The sequence below is a fragment of the Macrosteles quadrilineatus genome, unplaced genomic scaffold, assembly GCF_028750875.1.
Source record: "Macrosteles quadrilineatus isolate MER2022 unplaced genomic scaffold, UCM_ALF_1.0 Scaffold_2__2_contigs__length_208266976, whole genome shotgun sequence".
Lineage (NCBI taxonomy): Eukaryota > Metazoa > Arthropoda > Insecta > Hemiptera > Cicadellidae > Macrosteles > Macrosteles quadrilineatus.
This window is the reverse complement of record NW_026542595.1, coordinates 27,684,504-27,711,409: the sequence shown is the minus strand read 5'-3', so window position 1 is coordinate 27,711,409 and position 26,906 is coordinate 27,684,504. Positions and strand designations below refer to the sequence as shown.

At 37.9% G+C, this 26,906-nt stretch overlaps 1 protein-coding gene across 3 annotated transcripts in view; it reads right to left on the bottom strand.

The window, feature by feature from the left end:
• Nucleotides 1-26,906, bottom strand: part of LOC128988162 (C-terminal-binding protein) — a 131,000-nt gene that overhangs the window by 54,297 nt on the left and 49,797 nt on the right. For all 3 annotated transcript variants that reach the window (XM_054409395.1, XM_054409396.1, XM_054409394.1), the window contains exon 2: nucleotides 2,945-3,205. In XM_054409395.1, the coding sequence (XP_054265370.1) occupies nucleotides 2,945-3,142 (198 nt within the window). In that variant the 5' untranslated portion in view covers nucleotides 3,143-3,205. The remainder of the gene's footprint in view (nucleotides 1-2,944; nucleotides 3,206-26,906) is intronic.

Here is a 26,906-nt window from a genome sequence, read left to right as displayed (position 1 = left end):
GTTCAGTTGAAGAGTTTTAATTTCAATAAGAAACTCAAATAAAGAAAACAATACCAATTTAATGTTTTCCTAAAACACCACTTTTAAATTCTTGTTCTCAATTAACTACTGTACTGTAGGCCTACTGTAATTTACCTAAAATGTTCTTCATGGACTGTAGAATAGACCACAATTCTTAAATTAATTGTTAAATTTTCATTAACACTTTTGTTTAATTTATTTCAGCGAAATTGATATAAATTTAATTGGTTTTATCTCAATAAAAAAGAATAAAACAAAATGTGATATTCCTGTTCACTATCAAAAATAGTCAAAATCAATAACTTCTAACAAAACTGATCGCTAGCCAAACAAGTATCCATATTATTAAAACTAGTGTACATGTTGCTCGAATTCGAACAATTGCAGAGTATTACAGGAGTTTCAAAACGAATAACAGTCATATTTACAATGAGCTTAAAAGAGTCAACTCAAAGATTTACCGATGTGTAACTCAGACCATGTTTATCTTCGTTATTGATAAACCTAAAGCATTCCGGCCGGTTTTCTCCTTCTCAAAATAACTCTCCGTACAGGCAATACAGGCCATTGATAGAGAGGGCCAATTGAGAACGAAAAGTTGTTTTGGGGCAGTGTTAGGGCGCATTTGTAACCTAATAGTTGAGATTGTCCAGGGTCAAAACGCGCCACTGTTCTGTAGCTGCGGACGTTATCACGATTACGCCTCCAATCTATGTTTCGTTGTCGTCGCGTCGGAGGCATTTAAAAGAGAAAAAAAAAACAATAAATAAACAAATTATAGCTACACAAAACAATGATAAACGCACAAATTTAAGTTACAATCATACTAACACGATCCGTCATAGCGACACAAAACAACGATAAATACACAAATTTAAGATACAACCATACTAACACGATCCGTCTTGGGGGTTATGTTTACACAAACTCAATTGGTAAATAAATGTACTCAATGCGTTTCATTAAATTGAAAAATAAATAACAGCAATTAAATTATACAGCTGATCAAAATGTAAACAATTGTGTTCTTCATAAGGATAACATGGGAACTTTCAAAGCCACTGGGGCTGAGCCCAAGGGACTTTTTCAAAAATGTAAGGCCAGTTTGCAAATCTACGCGACACGCTCTTTCCAATGAGACGTCAATGGATAAAATCGGTTAAGAAATGGCGGAGGAGTTCAACCGACAAAGTTTCATGTAGCGTATTAATTATATAGATAGGTAAGCAGTTTTACAAAAAAAGGTTAACAGTAGAAATAACCTAGGGTGATATGGATCTGCTTGGGTTTAAACACTCAATGGTGTAAAGGACTTGGTTTATTTATGGTTACATCCATCTATAAACCAAAGAATATACTGAACAGCAGAAAATTCAGTCCTTTCCCAGTTTAAGTTCTACCTTTGACAATGGTTTTACAAACGGGAAAACTAGGAAACAAATGTTTAAAGAGTGAATGAACATGGACTTTTTAATTTAGAGCCCATTAGTAACTCAATATACAGAATGTTAAGTTTTTTTTATGATTTTGAATTATTGGTAAATCCCTGACTTAAATTGCATATTAAATTTTTTCACTAATTCCAGCTTTAAACCATTAAGTAATGTGAATGTGATTTTTTAAATTCAATTCATTTTTTAGCGAATTTCCCATATAGGGAATAAGCTATTACCGTAGTACTCATGGTAAGACCTGGACGCGGGACCGATTTTTTTTTCGTTTTGAGGTCCCTAGAGGCCAAAAACACCATCCGTTCAAATTCATATATCTATATATATAAAAGGCAAAGCCCTCACTGATTGACTGACTCACTCATCACTAATTCTCCCACTTCCCACTTACCTAGAAGGCTGAAATTTGGTACACTGATTCTTTAGGCATTAAATAGGAAAACTAAGTGGTTTTTATTCTGATCGGACTCTCGGGCTCCGCCCCAGTGGCTCTGGAGTTTCCCATGTTAACCTAATGAGTACTCATATTTAAATGGAATTAATGAATCTTAACAGCTGTTTCAATTAAACAAGTTGTTCTGTTCTATGATGTTAAATAGCATTAAAGTTACAAGGATTACCAACAGAGTGCAGCACTATTTTTTTTATATTTTACAACAGCTAATATTAAACCAAAAGTGAGTGAGCGTAGCGAACAAACTTCAACCAGGACGTGATTGAGCCATGCGAACGAGCTCACATATGAAGTTAAACGGGGCAAAGCCCGCGGGTACAGCTAGTATATATATGTGTCCGTTAGCACGATAACTCGAGCAAAAATGATCCGATTTTGATGAAATTTGTTACATACGTGTAAACCTACGTTTATTTGAACGAGTTCGCAATCCAGCATGATCGGAGCATACGAACGGGGGTTTACGGGGGGTTTTATGAGGTAAAAATAGGTTTTTCCCATTTTTGACCTAAAAAACATAAAATTTAGCAATTTCTTTTCAATTAATTTTTTAGAGCTTAAAAAACAAATAATTTAGTATATCGAAGCGTTACTATGCGCCTAATGGTTACGGAGAAAATTCCAAAAAATTGTTAATTTAAAATTCCCATGTTATTCTTATGGAGAATAAGTAAACTGTTGTAGTTTTCTTGTTTATGAACATATTTTGATCAAATTTGGAAAATGTTTTTATTTCTTACTAACTATTAAGATTTTACAAAAAAAAAAAACTGTTTTACCCTCCCTGATGCAGCAAACCTAAGTACTTGTTAAACTAATTCTATTTAAATAGGGAATAAATGTTATATTTTTAAGTAGACATTTCAGTGTAAATCCAAATCAGTCAAATGGAAATTCGCTTAGTCTGCAGGTTTGCTGCGGCGGGGGTATTTATCTTTTATTAGGTTTTCTTGCAGGACCAAGGGATTCTATAGCCCAAATTCTGGTCCTTTTAGCTACAGTGTGTGATGTTACTTACTTTTTCATGTATCTCTGAGGTAGACTGAGCGTCACAGAAGGCGACAGTTGCTACATCCTTGAGTATAGGCATCTCTATGCTGCAGTCGCGGCCGTCCAGCAGCGCCACCAGTGGTCTCGTCTGCATGGGACCATTGGCGATCGGTCCTCTCAGGTTGTCCATACGCGGCCTCTTAGGCATCATCTTGCGTTTGTCCATGGTCCACACTCACACACGCACAACACTAGCACGCATCACTCGCGGCCGCCACCATCCCGCACCCTGAAACATACAAGCCAATATCACAATACAGTAGCCTACTGTACCCTGAACAGCTTCTCTCAAATGTGATTTATGGGTAAAATAATATCTAATTTCAACACCCCTATGCTATGCTATGAGGAATAAGATTTTATAATACGTGTGAGATGTTAGTGCTGTAAAAACTCTAACAGGTTAAAGGAAATCTAAATTTCGTTTGGGTTACTATGTTGCTGGTTTAAATTCTTTGATTATAATTTGCAACCATTTCACCAATACAATACATAATACAGTAGAACCTCGATAACAAGACTCTCATGGGGATTATTAAATAAGACTTCTTATCGAGGTTTACAATAACATGTGATTAGGGGTAAGATAAATACCCCCGCCGCAGCAAACCTGCATACTAAGCGAATTTCCATTTGCCTGATTAAATTTACACTAAAATGTCTACTTAAAAATAAAACATTTATTCCTTATTTAAATATAATTAGTTTAATGAAGTACTTAGGTTTGCTCAGGGAGGGTAAAATAGTTTGTTTTTTTTTGTAAAATGTTAAGAGTTAGTAAGAAATAAACATTTCCCAAATTTGATCAAAATATAATCAGAAACAAGCAAACAGTTGACTTATTCTCCATAAGAATAACATGGGAATTTTAAATTTAAAATTTTTTGGAACTTTCTCCGCAACCATTAGGCGCACAATAACGCTTCAATATACTAAATTATTTTTTTTAAGCTCTCCAAAATGGTTTGGGAAGAAATTGTGAAATTTTGTGGTTTTAGGGTCAAAAATGGAAAAAACCTATTTTTACCCCATAAAACCCCGTTCCCATAGTCCGATCATGCTGGTTCGCGAGAATAAATGTAGTTTTACACGTTTATACCAAATTTCATCAAAATCGGATCATTTTTGTTCGAGTTATCGTGCTAACAGACACACATATATATATTTATATGAATTTGAACGGATGGTATTTATGGCCTCTAGGGACCTCAAAACAAAAAAATCGGTCCCGTGTCCAGGTCTTACCATGAGTATTACGGTAATAGCTTATTCCCTATATGGGAAATTCGCCAAAATCAAGTTGATTTGAAAATGACACTTTTTATAAGGGATGACTTATTATCGAGGGTCTTGTTATCAAGGTTCCACTGTTAGTAGTCAGATGGTCTTTGTTACAGGCGATTTCTTTAACTAGACAATTAAATGAGGCTGGGGCGTTAATGATATATATTTTAATTTTAATAAAAAGTCAAATACAGGGTAAAATTAAGTTTATACGAACAAAAAACTAATACAATAAATTATTGCAAAACAAAGTAGGTGTTTTTATGAGTGCAACTACAAATAAAATAATAAAACATATACGAAAACAAAAGTTACTGTCAATGTCAAAAGCAGTATAAAATTTATGATGATTGGCGAATAAAAGAGAGACAAATATGTACTGTATCAATCATACAAGACACGAGAAATGAAAGAGGTGTGGTGGATCATGATGTATAAATCGCAAACAGTAAACAGACAAACAACTCGTGATGGGTTAGCGAGTTTACAAGTTAGTATTTTATACAGCTGAGGGCGAGGGGTGAAGTGTGTCCCGGGATCAATAAGAGCCGGCGGGGATGGCGGGGGGTGGGGAGGATTGGAGTTTGAGTTTTGGCACTGGGTTACGGGGCGGGACAGGCCGTTACCAAGGCAACTACAGACAGACAGCCGGACATGGACTAATTACACAACGTTTTACTGTACCTTCCCCCACCACTCCACCAGCCACCTACATAGCTAGGCTCTCCTTTCTCAAGATGCTTTAACAAGAATTCTAGAAAAATCTGTTGTTTTTCGACTCGAAACTTGCTATCGAAAGCAAGAAACTAAGTTGGAAGTTAACGCTCGGTGCAAAGTTTACCGCCTTAACTTATTTTACTGGACAATTATCAATCTGAATCTTTGCTTAGTACTGAAATTGCAATTTCAAACTTCTTCAAGTAAAAATATTGTTTCAAAGCATTAAGTTAAATTACAGTAAAATTATCATCTTGGTCGAGAACTATTAACGTTTATAGTTAAACAAGTGTGTGATAATGAAAAAAAGTTACACATTGTGGGCAACAACAGGTATTAATTGCTGTGTTCTTTGGGCAGTGTGGTAAATACTATTAAATTTCACGTCTAAAGAATTAATGTGATCTATATTAAAAGGCTTAAGTAGTGAAATTAAGACAAGGGTAAGAAACGCTCTTTCTTTCTTTACTAAATATTTTTATATTTCATATGAATGTGGAAATACGATTGAAGAGAAAAAAATAACACACATCGTACACATAACAGCAATACATTAATTAAGGATACGATTTTAACCTTTGCTAATTAAAGTTTAGCAAATAGTTAATAATAAAAGGTTACACAGTAAATTGTGATATTGTTCGCATGAAAAGGTTGGTTGTTTTGTTAATCAGTAACAAGAAGTACACCTTGAAACAACATAAACCTAAACCGTTTCTGGGGCACAGAGGAGATTCAATACCTAGTGTTAATTGTACGACACCTGATGTAAACCCGGTACATAGGTACCTATATACTACACATACTACTGGTAGCAAATATATAGTAGTCAAACGAATTTGTAACTTGCACAAAGCATAACTTAAGTGCGTAACTAGGAGGATTTTAAAATTCAAATTGACATAAAACCCATATATAGAGCCATAACCATAAGTAACAGTAGCTAAAATGTAACACAAAATCCGAGGTATTAGTTTAGTCAATAAACAAGTTGTTAAACAGAGCAGGTTTTAAAACAATAAGTGCTCGGTATTTGAGGGGCGGGAACAAATTAGGCAGCGCTGTGGCGCCCTGGGTCTCCAATTAATGAACTAACCGCACAGCGTTCTGCTCCACAACGTTATTTGCATACTTGTCATTTGCCGGGCGGGCTACCAACTTGAGATTTTACTCTGTTTTATAACTGTTCAAATGTTTACTTATAAAGCTCCATTTTTTACCAATAGCTCACTCGGAACTAACCACCAGAAAATATGAAGATATCTGATCAAGTGTACAAATGTTACTTTAATGGATTGTACTTTTCCCTACTCCGGCCTGATTATTTGTGTACCCATTATTTAGTACCCATGTTTTGTGTCGTCATTACAAGAGCAGGCACTGTACATATTCCGGTCGACTCAGGGACTCGGAGGCTAATTGTGTATTACTGTATATCAGTAAACATCGGTGCGTGTGTGTGTGTGTGTGTGTGAGATAAAACAGCAACATTACCCCTCCATGGTTTATTGATAACCTCAACTTTAATATATTATTACTTATTTAATACGCAAGCAGGTTTTTTGTGACAATTACTCCTCCGAAACTACTGAACCGATTGACATGTTTTTGGTGTCATTGGAAAGAGCGTAACTTGAAGATGTGCAGGAAACTTTCTTTTTAGGGAAATAATTAGAGAGTTAGGCCCTCGGGCCCTTTAAATTTTCGCATTTCTCCATAAGATTAACGTGGGAAACAAACATTGTTATGAAACTTCAGCTATAACATTTTTTGGTAATTTAACAGTTTGCTACAAACATTTACTTACTTGGTTGAAATGAAATATTTACTACGGTATTTGAATTTGGGTTGGCGTAAATATTACAATGTAAAAAAAGCGAGAGAGCCTGGATAGTTTGATATAAGAAAACTGAATTAACACTGTGCTACATTTCTTAGTTATCATTGAACGAGCCGATTTGCAAACTATGGAAACATAGCAAAGTCATAGAACACCACCAATACCAAGGAGAAGAAATAGAAATAATGTTTTTTTTTGGAATTTATAATCGTTATTATGAGTAAGGCTATTTATAGGAAACACTAAAAAAAAAACGACCAGCTAAGAATGTCACCTTATGAAAAATGATCAGATATTTACAAGAAATGTTGATTATATCGATATGTTATGTACATCTTGAGTGACTTGTGACTGTTATTAGTTTTAAAATAACGCATGTAATACTTAGCAATTTCTCGAATTCGAACAACAGGTACACTAGTTATTCATTTATCCGTAAAAAAATAATACGTTGATATTAAAATAGTTTTTTTTTTAATAAGCAAGACAAATGACGACCGCAATTATAGTATGACAATGATTAATAAACTTGAATACTTCATCATTAGAGTTCGGATTTTTTTAAATCTTTACTAATTTAGTTGCTCGTGATTTAAACTATTTTTATGAACCATATAAACAAATTACGGGGTTTATTATTCACGAATTAAATCCGTAATGCACAATATGAGGGCACCAAAAGGTCAGCGTTTTAAATAAAATAGAAAAACAAATAATATGGAATAATATAAATATGGATAGTATTCTGAAGCGACAAGAAGAAACTATCAGAATTATGCTTAAGCTTAAACGAGATGATTCGGCAAAAGAACATTTTAGGAAATTACAAATTTTTACAGTTTATGGGCTATATATATATGAAACAATTCTTATCGCCAAAAAAAATGAATCTGAGCAAGTAATAAGTTCAGTGCATTCTTATACTTTTAGGGGGAGAAGGGTCCAGCCTCACAAATTAAAATTTTTTGAAAAAACCCTCACATGCTGGTACCGATTTTCTAAAATTTGTCCCTGAATTCATAAAAAAAGAAACGAACCTATCTAAATTCAAGGACATTCTAAAGGAGCATATAATAAATCTAGCATTATATTCTTTTGATGAATTTTCCACCTCCCATAAATAGAAATAGTATTTTTATTTTAAGTATTCTGACACTATTCACTGTACCACCAATGTACATGATTTACGAATAAAGATGTTTGAATATGAATATGAATATGATGGACGATATTTAATTAAAATATACTTTTACTTTCATATGAAAACACATCGGATGATCAAGTTATTGGCTCGTGTGTGCGAGGGGGGGGGGTGTCGGACTGTGTCCCCTCTTCACCCGCGACAATAAAACATGCAGATTGCCAAAGTTTGGAGGCCGCCGCATTAATTCAACTTTTGTAATGACTGTGCTCCTCTCCCCCACCTCTTACACCTAAGCTGGAATGGTCGCATCTCGCATCAACGTTAACAGCCGTAATGGTAGCAACTTGATTGTGCACGACTAGAAAACTTCACGCTTTACCATCAAAAACATTGAATATATTATTCTGCATTACCAACCATGATACCGTACTTAAATTGCTGGTTAATTTGTATAACATAAGCTGGTTCGGCAATATTATAAGTATATCAATAATCTTGAACGATTCGGTGTAAAATAATCGTAGGATACACAATGTAATACTGGTACAATCATAATGAGGAAGTGCAGAAACTATAAACAATGGTATCAGTAACTGATCTAAAATTTTGTAACTTTATCATATTGTAAAACATTGTGCCCTATCTGCAATATACAAGGCTAGGCTGCAATGTCACTGTTACTACATTTGGTGACATTTAACAAACAGACCTTCGTCTAGTGAACATCAACACAAAACGCTAAGAGGTTGTAAGCATCTACAGATAATAAGCTAATCAAACTTTTTTAGTAACGGAAATGACACAGCGTGGTTGTGTTAATGCATTTGCCCTTGTACTGTGGTAGCTTGTTGGAGCACATAGTTAAGTTATTATCGGATAGGTTATGTGGATTCGATTGTGTTTTGACAAAACAAACTGTAAACTAGACCGTAAGTAATCGCGGATTACTACCAACACTGCGTAGTTTTATAGTTGGATGACCACCAACCGCAACGATACATGCAAGTTACCATACAGGGTTGGACCAATGTATGAACCCCCCCCCCCCCTATTAATTTCTTATGGGTTGAATCAGGAAAAAACAAACCCTGTACACCTCTTTTGTTGGTATCCCAATTTCGTCCGAAACCCCAAAATGGGTAATTTTGGGAAACACAAATTTTAAATGTAAAGCCTCATCAAGTTACACCTCATTTTAAAAACAGTGTATTTTTTAGTTAGTATCGCTATTTAGCCTGGGAACCCAAAATGAAGCATATTGGGGCAGCTCGAATATGTTAAATGTAACGCCTTCAAACTAAAATCGGCCGCCATTTTTTACTGGGTTTAGATAGAGATCTTTGGTTTTGGAAAATAGCTGATGTACTTCAAAATGACGCATAACTTTATGGGGCTTTATATTTAACAACATACCCCATTTTGGAGTGACGGAAAACATTTTCTTACCAACAATTTTTTAATACTTTTCTTTTTGGCCTAAAATGTGTTTTTAGTTTCTTTTTACGGTAATACTAAGTTTAGTTTTCCTGGTACAACACATAAAAACGTAAATGGGGAATATTTATGGATATTTATTTCTACATAGGGGTGGAAAATAAAAATGCACGTCATTCAGTAATAAGTTGAGAATAACTAGAGATATTCTTTAGAACTAATGGTCCTTAAAATGAGGTGTCACATGATGGGAACATTTATAATTTGTGAGTTGCCCCCAAAGTCTTTTTTGGGTTTTCGGACTAAATCGGTATACCAACAAAAATGCACTTTTATGCCTGTAAATACAGCACACTACACCACCGTGGTGTGTGGGGTCGTCACAAAATTAAGTACCCACGGGCTTCACCCCGTTTGACTTCAAAAGTATTAATACAATTATTGATTGGTTAAGTTCAGCTGAAATAAACTAAACAGGATACAGTAATACAAACAAATAAGTACAGCTGAGGTATTTTTGTGCAAGGTTTCTCGTCATGACGAACATTTTAAGTACCTATATGGTTTATGGGGGTGGGACTTGTAGTTTTCTCAAAAGTTCATGGGTACTTTTGGCTTTATATAGATGTGAGGAAACTAATCAGTCATTTCTAATTTTGTTAGAAATATCAATTATGAAACCTGTTTCAGGATGTAAAGGGGGGATTTTCCTGATAAACCCCATTAAGAAGTTAATAGGGGGTTCCATACGTTTGCCCAACCCTGTAACGCGCATGAAATAAGCTGTGTGAGTCACGTAAACAACGTGCTCTTGTTAAAATGTCCTTGAACTCTGATGAATAAATATTGAATTAGTTGCGGGTGGGGACCAGGTGCTCGGAGACCCTGGCAGCGGCAGCGGAAGTATTTGTAAACAGCGGGGTATAAATAATGCAAATGTGACTGGGGGGGGGAGGTGGGATGGGGAACAGCTGATAGATAAGATCACAACAGGGGGCGAGTGGTGGTACCGCGTGCGTACATCCCCTCGGCCCGCATCCTGTAAATAAAGCACACTATACCACTGTGGTGTGTGGGGTCGTCACAAAATCAGGGAAAGGTCAGGAAACTAATCAATCATTTTTAATTTTGTTAGAAATATAAATTTTGAAACCTGTTTAAGGGTGGAAAGGGGGCAAACATATCAGTTTATGAATTTGTTGTGGCTGGGTGTTCCAATTAAGCCCTGTATACACCGGAGCGATACTTTATCGCTGGAGTGGCGCGATACTATTCCTAGAATTTTATCTGCGATACTTGGGCGATAATATCGCAGCAAAAAGCGGTGCTTCCACACCAGAGCGGGAAAGGGACGCGCGGGAAAGCCAGTACACCTCAGAGCGTAGGGTGCGGTGATTGTGAGACTCTCTAGTTGTTATAAAAGTGTTGTTTTATAGTTAGTGTGTGTATACTGTACTCTGTGTAGTGTGTAAACTTAAACCTATGACATCGTCTGACGAAGAAGATTTGCTGTTACTAGCCGTGCTAGAAGATGAAAGAGCAAGGAAAATGTGGGTACACGACATCAATAATTTGGCGAGTACCATACATTCATGTCCCAGTTGAGAAAAGATGAAAAAAGATTCTACATATATTTTAGAATGAATTAGGAATGTTTTACGAGTTACTGAGTTTGATTGCTGGCATTATCGAAAAGGAAAGTACCCACTACCATGAAGCGAGTGCTGAAGAACGGCTAGCAATCACTTAGGACTGGTAGATATATTTTTTACTTAATTGACGGATCAACTCAGTACCTAACATCTCTCTAGTCCGTCTAGTCTGACTAGCAAAACCTCTTCAATGCTGTGCTGTAGCTAATACAATATTGTATGAACTATTAACGCAGTAATTTGAATCATCATCAAACCAGTATTAAATACTTTATTCTGTCAGCAATCACCCAACTTAGGATTGACAGCGGCACTGGAAAACTATTGTTAATTCAAAACAAATGTTTAAGTGTTAAAATAATTAATAAATCCATGATGTGTGAATGCTTGGGAATTCTATTGTAAATTCTTCAGAAAAACTTAGCTTGATAACAAATAATAAAGACGAACCCTATTCTAAATTTCTAGTTGCTAAAACGTGATTTAATGAAAAGTTAACATGATTTGCTATAATACAGTTTGTTATATGTATATAGATACATTTTTGGTCAAATCTCATACCTTTATAAATTCTATATAAAGTATCTTTAATTTTCATTTGATACATCATGTAGTTTTGTAATACTGTAGTTAGTTACTTTTTTGTTATTAATGTTACTTGACCTAAAGGTACCAGCATCGTTGGTTTAAGATCTTGTAAAATAAAATCATAAGTCAAGAAGCACATAAATAAAGTAGTGTTTTCTTACTTGAAAATTGCAGAGAACAGAAGAAACTGAGTAGTTCATAGTTTGGCCACATTGGTATCGCCGCGATACAGCGCTGCAAACAGTGCATGCAGCGTTACCGCGATACTATCGCTACGGTATCGCATTCGCCTCGGTATCGCGTATCGCGGTTCGCTCTGGTGTGTGCGGCTCCATAAGCCGCCATGGTATCGCACGGACCACTGGTATCGCAAGAGAATTTCCAAGAAAAAGTATCGCGCCCGCTCCAGTATCGCACGGATTATCGCTCTGGTGTGTGCAGGGCTTTAGGGATAAATTGGATTCTTAAAGCGGGTCGTCTCCTACCAGGCAAATTCAGCTGCCAAATCGTGCAGTTTTAAGTACTTGCGTTTTTTTAGCACTTATAAAAAATAGCAATGCAGTATTCAGTTGTGAAGATAAGAGTTACACGTTAAATAATTGAAATCTAATTAAACATATGCTAGTTTTAAGTACACATTTGGCCTCTTCTTAACGCGTAAATGGAATCTGCTATGCGACATTAAACATAAATTCATCTACAGTAGCTTATTGCAATTGCAGACACACAAAATTATATTGTTATATTCGACCTTTCTAAATGACACAACACACGTTTGAACTCAATTATTATTTGTCTTGGTTCAAAGTTAAATTTTCTGGAAGTTATATTTAGCTCCAATAATTAGATTATAGATGTTAATACAGTAATAGATATTTACAAATATTTTAACAAAATACATTGTACTTTCTCTTTCTCGGTTAACTGCCAGTTTTTTTTTTTTTTTTTTTTATTGAAGGATGCAAATTTTGTCATGCATAGGGTGATAAGCTTCTGGTTGATATTTACAATCATGGGATAACTGTATTTTTTGTTATTATTACTAGACACTAGTTCAAGTAGTTTGTATGACCATTTAATAGTAAGAAAATGTGATTTTATGTTAGGCGCATAAACCATACGCGAGGCACGAAGGTAACTAGATCAACTACGTTAGCCATAATCAGAATATAGTAAGCTAAAGACAGACAAACCCAAAACAGTAAGGTAGAATCGTTTGCCAAGTTAAACAGTTTGATTAGGGTGGATACCGGTGCGAACGGTACATTGGGGGCGGCGGCGGGGCGGAGAGGAGTATAACTTTTGATGGTTCCGCAACTTTGAGTGTTTCTGCACTTAGTTAACTGACTTTGACTTTATACTAAAGTTTGTTCCCTCCAGTTTCCACTCTCGCGCTCCACTTTTTGTTTTGATTTACTGCCAATGTTAAAAGTTGTGCTCGCTCCGCCTCGCCTGTACAAAAACTTTACGAATCATCAATAACTTGTTGGGCCAACTTCTCGCATAGAACGTTAAAGGAAACAAACTTGCCGCTAAAGTCTGTTAGCTATAAGATGTTCGTGCCACGATGTCTGTTGTTATGAACAACCGACCCGTTTATAACTCGTCCTCTTTTAAATTATTAATTGTTTTCTCAAAACTACAAAACTAGTAGTACAAAAAAGATCACGTTCATACAATACTAAAACGTTAAAGGAAACAAACTTGCCGCTAAAGTCTGTTAGCTATAAGATGTTCGTGCCACGATGTCTGTTGTTATGAACAACCGACCCGTTTATAACTCGTCCTCTTTTAAATTATTAATTGTTTTCTCAAAACTACAAAACTAGTAGTACAAAAAAAGATCACGTTCATACAATACTATAGTAGCTCAATATATAAAGGATGGGGTTATTGGCATACAGTATTGCATGTGATGTTACTGCTTGTTAGCTCGATGTCTCATCGGCTGAGGTCACGGGCCGATAAAGGTCAATCGCAATCCCGTGTTTAACCGGTTTGTACACCGCAGCCTCAATATCACTATCACTTTGTAGACGTGGACGATGGACCCTCATCATCACACTCGCTTGTACCGGAGAGATTCTTCAGCTGCTCAACATCAATATCACTGTGTAGACGTGGACGGTGGACCCTCGTCATCACACTCGCTTGTACCGGAGAGATTCTTCAGCTGCACAATATCACTATCAATGTGTAGACGTGGACTGTGGAACCTCATCATCACACTCGCTTGTACCGGAGAGATTCTTCAGCTGCTCAACATCAATATCAATGTGTAGACGTGGACTGTGGAACCTCGTCATCACACTCGCTTGTACCGGAGAGATTCTTCAGCTGCTCAACATCACTATCACTGTGGAGATGTAGACTGTGAACCCTAGCCAACACGCTCGGTTGAATCGGAGAGATTCTTCAGCTGCTCAACATCACTATCACTGTGGAGATGTAGACTGTGAACCCTAGCCAACACGCTCGGTTGAATCGGAGAGATTCTTCAGCTGCTCAACATCACTATCACTGTGGAGATGTAGACTGTGAACCCTAGCCAACACGCTCGGTTGAATCGGAGAGATTCTTCAGCTGCTCAACATCACTATCACTGTGGAGATGTAGACTGTGAACCCTAGCCAACACGCTCGGTTGAATCGGAGAGATTCTTCAGCTGCTCAACATCACTATCACTGTGCAGATGTAGACTGTGAACCCTAGCCAACACGCTCGGTTGAATCGGAGAGATTCTTCAGCTGCTCAACATCACTATCACTGTGGAGATGTAGACTGTGAACCCTAGCCAACACGCTCGGTTGAATCGGAGAGATTCTTCAGCTGCTCAACATCACTATCACTGTGGAGATGTAGACTGTGAACCCTAGCCAACACGCTAGGTTGAATTGGAGAGATTCTTCAGCTGCTCAACATCACTATCACTGTGGAGATGTAGACTGTGAACCCTAGCCAACACGCTCGGTTGAATCGGAGAGATTCTTCAGCTGCTCAACATCACTATCACTGTGGAGATGTAGACTGTGAACCCTCGTCATCACACTCGCTTGTACCGGAGAGATTCTTCAGCTGCTCAACATCACTATCACTGTGGAGATGTAGACTGTGAACCCTAGCTAACACGCTCGGTTGAATCGGAGAGATTCTTCAGCTGCTCAACATCACTATCACTGTGGAGATGTAGACTGTGAACCCTAGCTAACAAGCTCGGTTGAATCGGAGAGATTCTTCAGCTGCTCAACATCACTATCACTGTGGAGATGTAGACTGTGAACCCTAGCCAACACGCTCGGTTGAATCGGAGAGATTCTTCAGCTGCTCAACATCACTATCACTGTGGAGCTGTAGACTGTGAACCCTAGTCAACACGCTCGGTTGAATCGGAGAGATTCTTCAGCTGCTCAACATCACTATCACTGTGGAGATGTAGACTGTGAACCCTAGCCAACACGCTCGGTTGAATCGGAGAGATTCTTCAGCTGCTCAACATCACTATCGCTGTGGAGATGTAGACTGTGAACCCTAGCCAACACGCTCGGTTGAATCGGAGAGATTCTTCAGCTGCTCAACATCACTATCACTGTGGAGATGTAGACTGTGAACCCTAGCCAACACGCTCGGTTGAATCGGAGAGATTCTTCAGCTGCTCAACATCACTATCACTGTGGAGATGTAGACTGTGAACCCTCGTCATCACACTCGCTTGTACCGGAGAGATTCTTCAGCTGCTCAACATCACTATCACTGTGGAGATGTAGACTGTGAACCCTAGCTTACACGCTCGGTTGAATCGGAGAGATTCTTCAGCTGCTCAACATCACTATCACTGTGGAGATGTAGACTGTGAACCCTAGCCAACACGCTCGGTTGAATCGGAGAGATTCTTCAGCTGCTCAACATCACTATCACTGTGGAGATGTAGACTGTGGACCCTCGTCATCACACTCGCTTGTACCGGAGAGATTCTTCAGCTGCTCAACATCACTATCACTGTGGAGATGTAGACTGTGAACCCTAGCTAACACGCTCGGTTGAATCGCAGAGATTCTTCAGCTGCTCAACATCACTATCACTGTGGAGATGTAGACTGTGAACCCTAGCCAACACGCTCGGTTGAATCGGAGAGATTCTTCAGCTGCTCAACATCACTATCACTGTGGAGATGTAAACTGTGAACCCTCGTCATCACACTCGCTTGTACCGGAGAGATTCTTCAGCTGCTCAACATCACTATCACTGTGGAGATGTAGACTGTGAACCCTAGCTAACACGCTCGGTTGAATCGGAGAGATTCTTCAGCTGCTCAACATCACTATCACTGTGGAGATGTAGACTGTGAACCCTAGCCAACACGCTCGGTTGAATCGGAGAGATTCTTCAGCTGCTCAACATCACTATCACTGTGGAGATGTAGACTGTGAACCCTAGCTAACACGCTCGGTTGAATCGGAGAGATTATTTAGCTGCTCATCATCACTATCACTGTGGAGATGTAGACTGTGAACCCTAGCCAACACGCTCGGTTGAATCGGAGAGATTCTTCAGCTGCTCAACATCACTATCACTGTGGAGATGTAGACTGTGAACCCTAGCTAACACGCTCGGTTGAATCGGAGAGATTCTTCAGCTGCTCAACATCACTATCACTTAGTAGACGTGGACGATGGACCCTCGTCATCACACTCGCTTGTACCGGAGAAATTCTTCAGCTGCTCAACATCACTATCACTGTGGAGATGTAGACTGTGAACCCTAGCCAACACGCTCGGTTGAATCAGAGAGATTCTTCAGCTGCTCAACATCACTATCACTGTGGAGATGTGGACGGTGGACCCTTGCCAACACGCTCGGTTGTACTGGAGAGATGTTTCACTCATCGTACTGTTGCTCAATATCACTATTACCACAGACAATATAATACTTTAATGGTTTATTCCATTGTCTGTGCTATTACTGTGTAGACAGGGACATGTATAGATATCTTATTAAAGGACCTTTCACTGATGGAAATTTTAACTAACATATTGTTTCTATAAATCCATGTCTAGCCTGGTTACTCGTAGATTTAATTATTAGTCAACTCCCCTCATGATTCATTATACCGTATATAAAACTGTGAGATATGCAAATGTGTGGTTACAATGAGCTACGACGATACAAAACTCTCACCGTAGTAATTTAAATGTTAGCTGTCAAGTAAATACATCATTTAATAATTTATAAACGGTTGTAACAGGGCTATGTATTAAACTAGCCGTTTATCAGATTTGGGTAATAATTTGAGCTGTTGAGCCACCAAGAGGGAAATCTGGGTTTGGCGTGTGCCGTGTGAGAAGATTCCGATGTCGAAAGTCATTGCCGAGCGCGACACGTCGGCGACGAGGGGCTTTATGACGCAAACCAGACAATGTCGACGCGACCAGGAACCAGCTGTGATCATAGGCCTAATACAGGTTGGTTACATCAGTGTCATAGATTACACGCCGAAAACATCAATCTCGATACCGGTAACGCAATACAGATCTTCAACAGCAAACGATACTGTGGGCCACAAAAGGTCCCTTAACTCATATCATACAAATTTACATTTGATTGGTGGAGGTGTGTTATGGCAGGTGTGTTTAATATTATGAATTGTTATTTTTCTAGTTGCTTTATAGTTAGGCTTGTACACGTTAAAACTGTACCTATTCAGAAAACAGAAACATTGAATGTTCTGTTTTTAACGTTAGTCGCACCTTCATTGGTAACATTGAAATCCAGGCAATTCAAATCCTATTTCATTAAAAAAGAAGACCTAACCGAAAACTGAGAACATTTGTAAAGAAATACAATATAGACTCCCCCTAAAGCTACGGTTCCACAGACTGCGAAACTTCCGCCGTGCGGTGCGTAAATCTGGAGGGGTGGTTCCACTGACTGCGGAAATAACGTTGCGGAAATTCAGTTCTGTCCAAACTAGCGGGCGAGTATGGAACACAAATATAATACCATAAATACCATACAATAATATTAGGTAATATTCAGACTTAATTATTTTAAATTGAGGTTACTTTTACTGTAAACTGACGTTAGACCTATATAGTTCTTAAAAATTACCTTATTATTTTTTTATGAGGATGGTGATAGTAAAAATTAATAATATAACAATTTAAACTAAAATTGTAGTTTTATTGATACACGAATAAAAATACAAGCCCCAAAAAGAATAAGGTTATTGAAATAATGTTAGGAAACTAAATTGCTCGGTCACAATAATTGATTGATGGCTATTCTCCGCTGGCGGAATCCGCAATGCCAAACTGCCACTGCTCTCAGGCCAATATTATTTGTCCGCCATGCGGAACCGAAAATTCGGGATGCAGGAACTCACGTCAGTGGAACCGCACACATGAAACCTCTATAACCAGTGTCAATTCCCCAGCGGAAAAAATCGCACCGCACGGCGGAGATTCCGCATCCTGTGGGCTACCCTACAGTATATGGAGTGGGTTTTGTTTTCGCAAACTTTACCAGTTTCGAGTTTTGGGTAGATATAAATGATGTTTACTATTCCATTGTATTTCCGGGCATTTGTTTTAAATTTTGATTTTTAATCATGTTTTTTTCATAAAATAACGGGAAAATATGATTTTTAATAAATTACTACTCGCGTCCCGAAAAGGGAACTACAAAACGCTCGGTCGTGGAATATTGCGTACAACTGCCAGTTTTGAGGGTTGGCTAGACACAGACACTTTACATTACATTACATTACATTTGTTGTCATGAGAGCCGAAGCCCCCTGACTGCTTACCCGGTACCTATCCTTCAGGACATACCCGGGCCCCATGATGTAGGCCGAAGCTTACGCATCAACCTTTAGCACATCATGGGCGGATGACTTAAGGTCATCAGGCTCGCCGGCTGCCGAAGCAGACCCTTCGGAAAGAGGGTTGCCCCTCAATCCTAACCAGGGATTCCGGCTGCTTGTTTAAGCGTCACTCCACCTGGGTTCCACTAGGTCGGAACCTAGAGGTCCATAGTAGAGCGCCCCGACGCATTTAGTGCAAGCAACACTCGGGACCTATCTAATCCCTGACAGGCAGAACCCGCCATCAATAGCCAGGAGGAAGGGGACCATCAGCACGCTGACGGGGGGAACCCCAACCTCCCATTTACACCGCTGCCCGATCGAGGCCTGACCCATTGCTGGGAACCAGAGATATCCAGAGCGATAGATCCCCAGATACCCCTGGCGGGCTCGGACCCAGCACCCGATCTACTTCGTTTGCCCGTCAGACCCAACATCACTGCCAGGCCATCAGGGTTTCCCAAAAGGAGGCAGGTATAGAAGTGGGACCCACCCGGATGAACCTATCCACCAGAGGTGGCGACACCCTTGACTCAATTGAGGTTCCGGGAAGAACCCCCCACACTCAAGATAACCATACCGTCCGTGCTCAGAGACAGGGATAGGTTTGCATAAGTACCTACAAACCGTTGCCCTCACACTGCGGAAAGTTACGTTGCCCTTGAGTGTCCCCGTGAGCTGCGGGTACTTGCCCGTTTTCACCTCCAGGAAAGGTTACTTCCAAAGTCGAGGATTTGCCCACTGAATGCTGGTCGCACACAACAAGCAGGCCGAAGCCCAAAGAACCACAGACACAGGTAGGTTAGAGATTATGATGTACTTCCATCTCTCCTAGAGCTAAACACCCCTCCATCCTGGATAAAGGAATGTCACTGGGACCCGATGCCCAGTCGACCATGTCTGTGGCCAACTTGAAAATGCCGATACCAACACGGAGCATTTACCTCCCCTCTGGGGGCTAGACACAGACACTGCAGTATGCTATTTCACAACCGCAACTGAAACGCAACAATGAAGAAGGGACTGTACGCATGTCCACTTCGACTGCAGTACAGTCCGCACATTATCCCACACCCCACCTACACACTTAACTGAGTTTAAAAAACATTTGAATTTGGTAATTTGGCTTTATGAAATAAATAGTCGTATTGATCGTGTTCCCTAACGATCGGCTTAAATACAGTTTGGACTCACCTCGACACTGGGTCTAAACCCTGCGAGTTTAGGAGAAACTTTTTAGAACTTAATTTTCATTCAAGTTTTGTAATTAAGGAGCCCTCCTCCGTTCTCTCTAAGTTGGCGTTATAATTTATTTTATATCGAATTAGAAGTTAGAGATGCTTTAGCGCTGATACCCGCCAACTTTGCACCGTAAAATGTTAAAATATCTCCCGTCTTTATGCTCGGTAACTGCTACGAGAACGTGCTTTAACGATACCGAGGCGCAACTGAATTCAAAGTCACGTTAAACTTCCAATTTATAACTTTTCTTCTACATAGTATTTTAACACAATTTATTTATTTTAAATATTTCACTGATATAAATTTTAAAAGATATAGTGTAAACTTATTCTATTAGATTACTAACTAATGTTTACATTAATAATTAAAATTAAAGCAATCATTTCAATCTTATTGTACAAATCACATTTCATCTGCAACACGTAATAAATACGTAATGTAAAATACATTATAGCCTAATTCATTTAAGTACAGTGGTATTAATTCTACTGTAGCCTATTATTTGAGATTGTATTACTACTTGAGCGTATTGATTATTTCACGCTAAGTAAAAAAAAATGTAAAAACGTAAATTGTATGGACCCAGTGTTGTTCAGCTTCTGCCTAACTCAGAACTAACAGCTTCGGCGTATTTTTTAAGAGGGCAGAAAAATAGGGCCTATCGATTTTGACTCCGTGGTACAAACTATTGTTTCAATTCAAAACATTCATTTTTATTTTCTTCCCATTTACATAGTAATGTGGAAAAAGTATTGTTATCGTCCACATTTTCGAGTTTGAGTCTTTGGTTTCCCTGAACCCAAAAACACGGAGATTGAAGTGATGTCAAAGCGGTTTTTTTTTCATTTTAGAGAATTTTCCTATAGTGAAGTTGCTATTTACCTTATAGACCCTAAGTAGTTAGTTATAATTGTGTGTTCGTGAACAAACTTGAGTAATAATTTGTTGTCCAATTTTGATAAAATTTGGCTTGGAGGTGAAGAAAAATGATTAGTTCTTGATATCATAAACTTGAATGAGTTCACGAACCAGCATGATCTGACATTTTATGGGGGTTAACATGGGGTTTTCTTATTTTTATCGTCAAAACATAACATTACCCAATTTTTCTGTTGCCAATTTAAAGAGCTAAAAAACAAATTATTTAGCAGGGTGTCCACAGAAAATGTGTCATTAATTTCCACGAACTTGACTCGAAAATCATAACATACACACACAAATAATACTGCCTAGACGAGTTTTTTCACAAAAAAAAAACTGAAATATGTACTAACAGATGACAATGAACTAAAACAAACTCAAAACTCATAAACTAATACAACTGTGATAAATTGAACTGACGTACATTTGTCAAAAATCCTTGAATATGCTACAATAGTCGGGGTTACGGCCGACTAGAGCATTGAGAAGTCCCCTAAAATCCATCATCATTGGGGATTTTCGTAACTTTCCATGACTTTCATTACCAGATTTTTTCCATGACTTTCCAGAATGTGGACACTCTGTTTAGTATATTGAACTAGCTGTGTATCCGTTCTACGCACGGGGATCTTATAGTATTCAGTTGAAACCTTCATATACAGGGTGTTTCAGAATTTGTGTCGGATATTTTAGGGTATTGTTCCTGGGTAAGAAACAAATCCAAATATCATATTTAAATTGACCGGAAGTCCTTAGTTACTCACACAGCCGCCATTTTGTTTTTCACTTATTAATTGTTTTCTAAAAAATGGTAAGAGATAAAAAATTGAAACTTTGCAAAAACATTTATGACAACTAGACAAAGCTACAAAAAATTATTAACATTTTTTAAATTCATAAAACAAAATGGCGGCCATTTAAAATTTTGTTTCTTAAATTACTCAAAAACCACTGAGTTTACAAAAGATTTACAAGAATAACTTTTTAAGATAATTTAATTACCAATCGATTGACACCTTAACCTTTAAGATTGGATGAATATTAACTGAGTTATGGCAGCGTTAGTAATACGTGACCGCTGGAGGTTAGATGTAGTCAGTACCTCGAACCTTATACAGTGAGAGTACACTTTAAAAGTAAGTGTAAAAAGTTAGAGGAACAGACTACATTGAATAAACAATAACATCTTCAGACAAAATAAAATGAGCTGATTAGTTTGTAAACAAGTATGTTTAATTAAACCACAGCTGAATTTAAAAAAATAGGGTGTTTAGTGTAAATTTAAAAAAACAGTAAATAGGTGTGCAATTTTTATTTTAAGCCATCCTAATGATTGATAATTGATAAAAAAAGACACTTTTGGGGTTATGTAATATTTTATTATTGTTTGAAATAATCTAAAATCGTTTAAAAATAACTTGCAAAGCGGACGCAGACTGTTGCATTGTTGTGGCAGACTTTAGGCCGCATGCCTCGGCATGCACTACAGTACATCTATCCTCCAGCGGTCACGTATTACTAAAGCTGCCATAACTCAGTTAATATTCATCCAATTTTAAAGGTTAAGGTGTCAATCGATTGGTAGTTAAATTATCTTAAAAAAGTTATTCTTGTAAATCTTTTGTAAACTCAGCGGTTTTTGAGTAATTTAAGAAACAAAATTTTAAATAGCCGCCATTTTGTTTTATGAATTTAAAAACTGTTCATAATTTTTTTTGTAGCTTTGTCTAGTTGTCATAAATGTTTTTGCAAAGTTTCAATTTTTCATCTTTTACCATTTTTTAGAAAACAATTAATAAGTGAAAAAAACAAAATGGCGGCTGTGTGAGTAACTAAGTACTTCCGGTCAATTTAAATATGATATTTGGATTTGTTTCTTACCCAGGAACAATACCCGAAAATATCCGACACGAATTCTGAAACACCCTGTATAAAGAACAGCAGTTGGTTTGCATATTTTCAGATATGCTGGCCAACTATTATACATAACTTAATTTTACGTTGTTCGTTCCGGATCGGTATGACAATCAATGAAAGGTTTAATTACCTGTGTCCGCCGGTCGATCCTAATGTATCATATTACAGGAGATGCATTTCGGCGAAATTAAATCGCCATCATCAGTCCTAATAAGGTCTTTCGCTTCCCCATTAGGTCTTGGAGTTTTTGAAACACATACACGAACTGTACACTTTATACACATGACGAATAAAACATAAATACACGGTAGGCCTACTTTTAGTTTTACTACGAACATGTAGACGCCCGTCGGTCGTGTGCCGAGTCTCGACTGAAAACGCTCATTTAAAAAATGTAAGTTTCCCAGCCATATACAACATTGATTTAAAGTCTTTTTCCCGGTTATCAAAAATCAAGAACAATTTTATACACAAAGAATCTCTATTTTCATTTACGGTTACCGTACACATTATTGCACTTGCGATTAATTAAATCCGTTATGTAAGGAAATAGTTATTTGTGTAACTAGTGGGCGAAGTGGCACTTTGCTGCACACGAGAGCAATGTTTACGGGATGATCTCGAGTGCAGCAAAGGCCTTTTGCACTCGTGTTACACATTATATTTTTCCTACAGTCACTATATAGCATATAAATAATAAGTCTTTCAAACACTATACAACACGTTTGTAGGGTCAGCTAGCAACCCAAATAGGTGCCCTAGAAAAAGTAGTACCCGGTCCGTATCACTCCGCTATTTTTCCTCGGCAAGAAATGTGCTCCGCGACTTGAGAATATAGTTCCGTATGTTTTTTGTAATTTGAAGTGGTTTCCGCACCTTAAAAAATGCTTTAAAGGTATTTTCTTGTTTATTAAGATGAATGTTTTAAAAACGTTTAAAAGAAAAGTCCAGAAAGTTCAGAAATACCGGAACTATAAACACGAAATGACAGGTCAAATCGTATTTATAATAGTCAATCAGCTGCTCAGAGTATATCTTTAAGTGTGGCAACCTATTTCCAAGTGTACACGGATTACGTGCATAATAGAACCACGCTGTTTTGTGTTGTTTCGTTGGAATCCTGATGTGCGCCAAAGTATAAACCGTACGACAAAGTATAAATATGCAGCAATTAGCAGCTTCCTGTACTATAAACAGTACAAGGAAGCCAAATTTGTCGGGTTACAGTAGGAAAAACGTTTTTAATCTTACTTGGTTTGGATTTGCTTTCAAAACATGATCGGAAATGGTTGCGGTATTTGTAAACAACATTCAATGTAAACATATCAGTGACAGCTAGAAGAAATAATCTTAATTCGAACAGCTGTTCGTTATTTCATAGATGAATATGTGATAAACATTTGGAGAAAACTTTACAAAAAATCGCACAAAATTGGGTTGTTAAACGTCCGTCATTTTATTTACAGTAGTGACGCCATATTTTAATGGCTAAAGACAATCTCGCCAATCCAGTGAATACATTAAAATGATTTGGAACTTGATAGGTACTCTCGTTTTTCAGGAGAAGGCCGCGTAAAACCTGATTACCTTCTTCTTAGCCTGAGACCAGTAACAAACTGGATAAGCTGCGTCCAAAGTAATTTATATATATACATATTTACAAAGGCTATTTACAGAACTTCCAAGATGGAGTTACGTGTCACACAGATGGCGTGGACAATGGTCTAGGCCTACTGATATCGAAATTTGCTTCAAAAAACTCTTTCAAGCTGTAGTAGGGCTGTACTCTCATGAGGCTCTTAAGATTTGAGGCAAACTTGTTACCCTCAAGCTGCTTGATTCCGTCAGGGAGATTATTGTAGAGCTTAAGGGCCATAACTGGGAAAGCATCCCTGGTTTTGCTTAGCCTGCGGAAAGGAATATCGATTTTGGCTTTGCACCTAGTGTTGTGGTTGTGCACATCATTCCTTTTGTTGAATTTCCCCGGGTTATCATGGACATATTTTGCAGATGAGAGGATGTAACTACTGTAGACAGTTAGTATGCCCGTCCTTATAAAAAGTGGCTTAGAGTGTTCGTGCCTCCTACTACCCGTGATAACTCTCAAAGCCTTCTTTTGCTGCCGTAGGATTTTCAGGCAGTCAGGTGCATGGCCCCATAGCTGTAGACCATACGAGACGTGGCTATGGAACAAGGCATAATATACCACTATCAAGTAGGATTTGGGGACTAGTTTGGTGAGTTTGCGTAGCAGATAGGTGACCCTCGCTAACCTCTTGCAGATGTTATCAATATGGTCTCCCCAAGATAACTTAGAATCAAGAGTAAATCCAAGCAGTGACACATTTCTCGAAACCTGCTCAAGCGATGGCGACAGAGAGCAGATCAGTTTCTGTGGGCTCTTGGGCCGTGACAGACACAGGAAGACAGACAGACAGAAATTTAGATGAGACTTGTTTCGGTTTCTTTGATGTATAAAACGTATACATAGCCTAAAAGTTTATGATTCTGAGCAATGTACAGACAAAACTCTAATTTTATTTATATATATGAATTGTTACTTGTACGGTTATTCGTTACGGATAAAATGCAAAAAAAAATTAAATGAAAAATGTCTATGTTATTCTTATATAAAGAATAAGTAGCCTGTTGTAAATTGCTTTTTATAGATATATTTTGGTAAAACTTTCCATTTTTTTTACTTTATACTAAGTTATTAATATTTTGCGAAAAAAACATACTTAACTAATCTCCCTGTAGCAGCAAACCTAAGAGCTCGTTAAACCTAATGTTATTTAAATAGATCGAATTAGAAATCAAATCTCGCAAATTAAAATTCGCTTAGTCTGCAGGTTTGCTGCGGCGGGGATACTTTTTGAAATTATTATTTTAAATGGCGATTGGACCCATGAAAACCAATAAAAAATCATTTAAAATTAAATATTATTAAAATATTATTCGTCCGATTTTGATTAATACACATAGCCTGATAAACTCCTTTTCTAAAAGAAACAGTACAACCCCTGTAAGTTACTGCAATATTTGTAATTTTACCCATAAAATATCAAAGTTACTCCTACCGTGCCTATGGGCCATGATAAGGGTTGTTGACAAGCTATCGGAGAAAGCTAGGATATTGCTCTGATACCGTTTATTCAATTTTATTGTGTACGAAATCAACAATTTCCAGCGGTACGTCCAGAGTGCACGCCGATTCAGATTCAGATTTTCGGCGGCAGGAATGGCACTTGCATATGGAAGTGGCCGTAGAGGCTGCCGGTTTCCGAGCCCACGCGTTAGCACCTGCTTACCGGAATGAATTCTTTAATTCTGGGTTTAGATTCCGATTTATTAATTAAATAAATTTTGTTTTTATAGTAAAATATTTAAATTTTTTCATCCTTACTTTTAGGGTTACCACTAAACGCTCTTCAGGAAAATTGTTTTGTTTATGTAGGTTACACCAGTTTCTTACAATACGATGTCCAGTTTTAAGTTTCGGTGGTTTCGGGCTCCATTCAACACAATATAGAAAGAAGCTCTATTTTTTTTTATGGGAAAAGAGATGATATATAATACAGGGTGGCGCATAAAGAACGCATGGATTTGAGTTGAGTGGTGAGAGCGATAGGAGCGTAGTGGAGGGCCTAGGCCTGGTTGTTTTGTAGGTTAGGGTGTCCAGTTTTAGTAGCAATGGTGCAGTGGTCCGTGGTACATCACATTTTTGCTGTAGAACATTTATTCAAAAGTAATTAAATCTGTTAAAACTGTTCAACGGCTTTTCTGCACAAAGTTCAATGTTCCGCGAGTCCTGAAAAAAGTACGGTAAGGCCCAAAAATAACGAAAGTTACACCAAACGTTAAGTTTCAAATCGTGCAGTGGTTTTTGATGCAATTCTTTTGGGTCTTCTGCTGCCAAATAGTGCCAGTTTTGCTTATTGACATAACTATCCAAATGAAACTGCGCTCCATCATTAACATCATACACAAAACGCCATCAGTGGCAAGAACATCAACCATTCTCTCAAAACAGTTTCCATTTTCGTAATCACGTTCATAAATCTTCTGTACGATCATAATTTTGTAAGGATGAAATTTTAACTCATCTTTCAGGTTGCCCTGCAACGAGAGTCAAGACAAGCACACAGTTGGAGCGCATCGCCTAGTGTAACAGACACCCTTACTCTGTCGCCATTTTGTGTTGTTCGCGCCGTGCAAGGACAACCAAACCACTTCTGCTTCATAACTGATTCAGTTGTGCGAAAAGAAGCTATCCAACAAAGTATTGTGTTGCGATCGGGTTTTGTTTTGAACCATTGAACTGTGCACGGA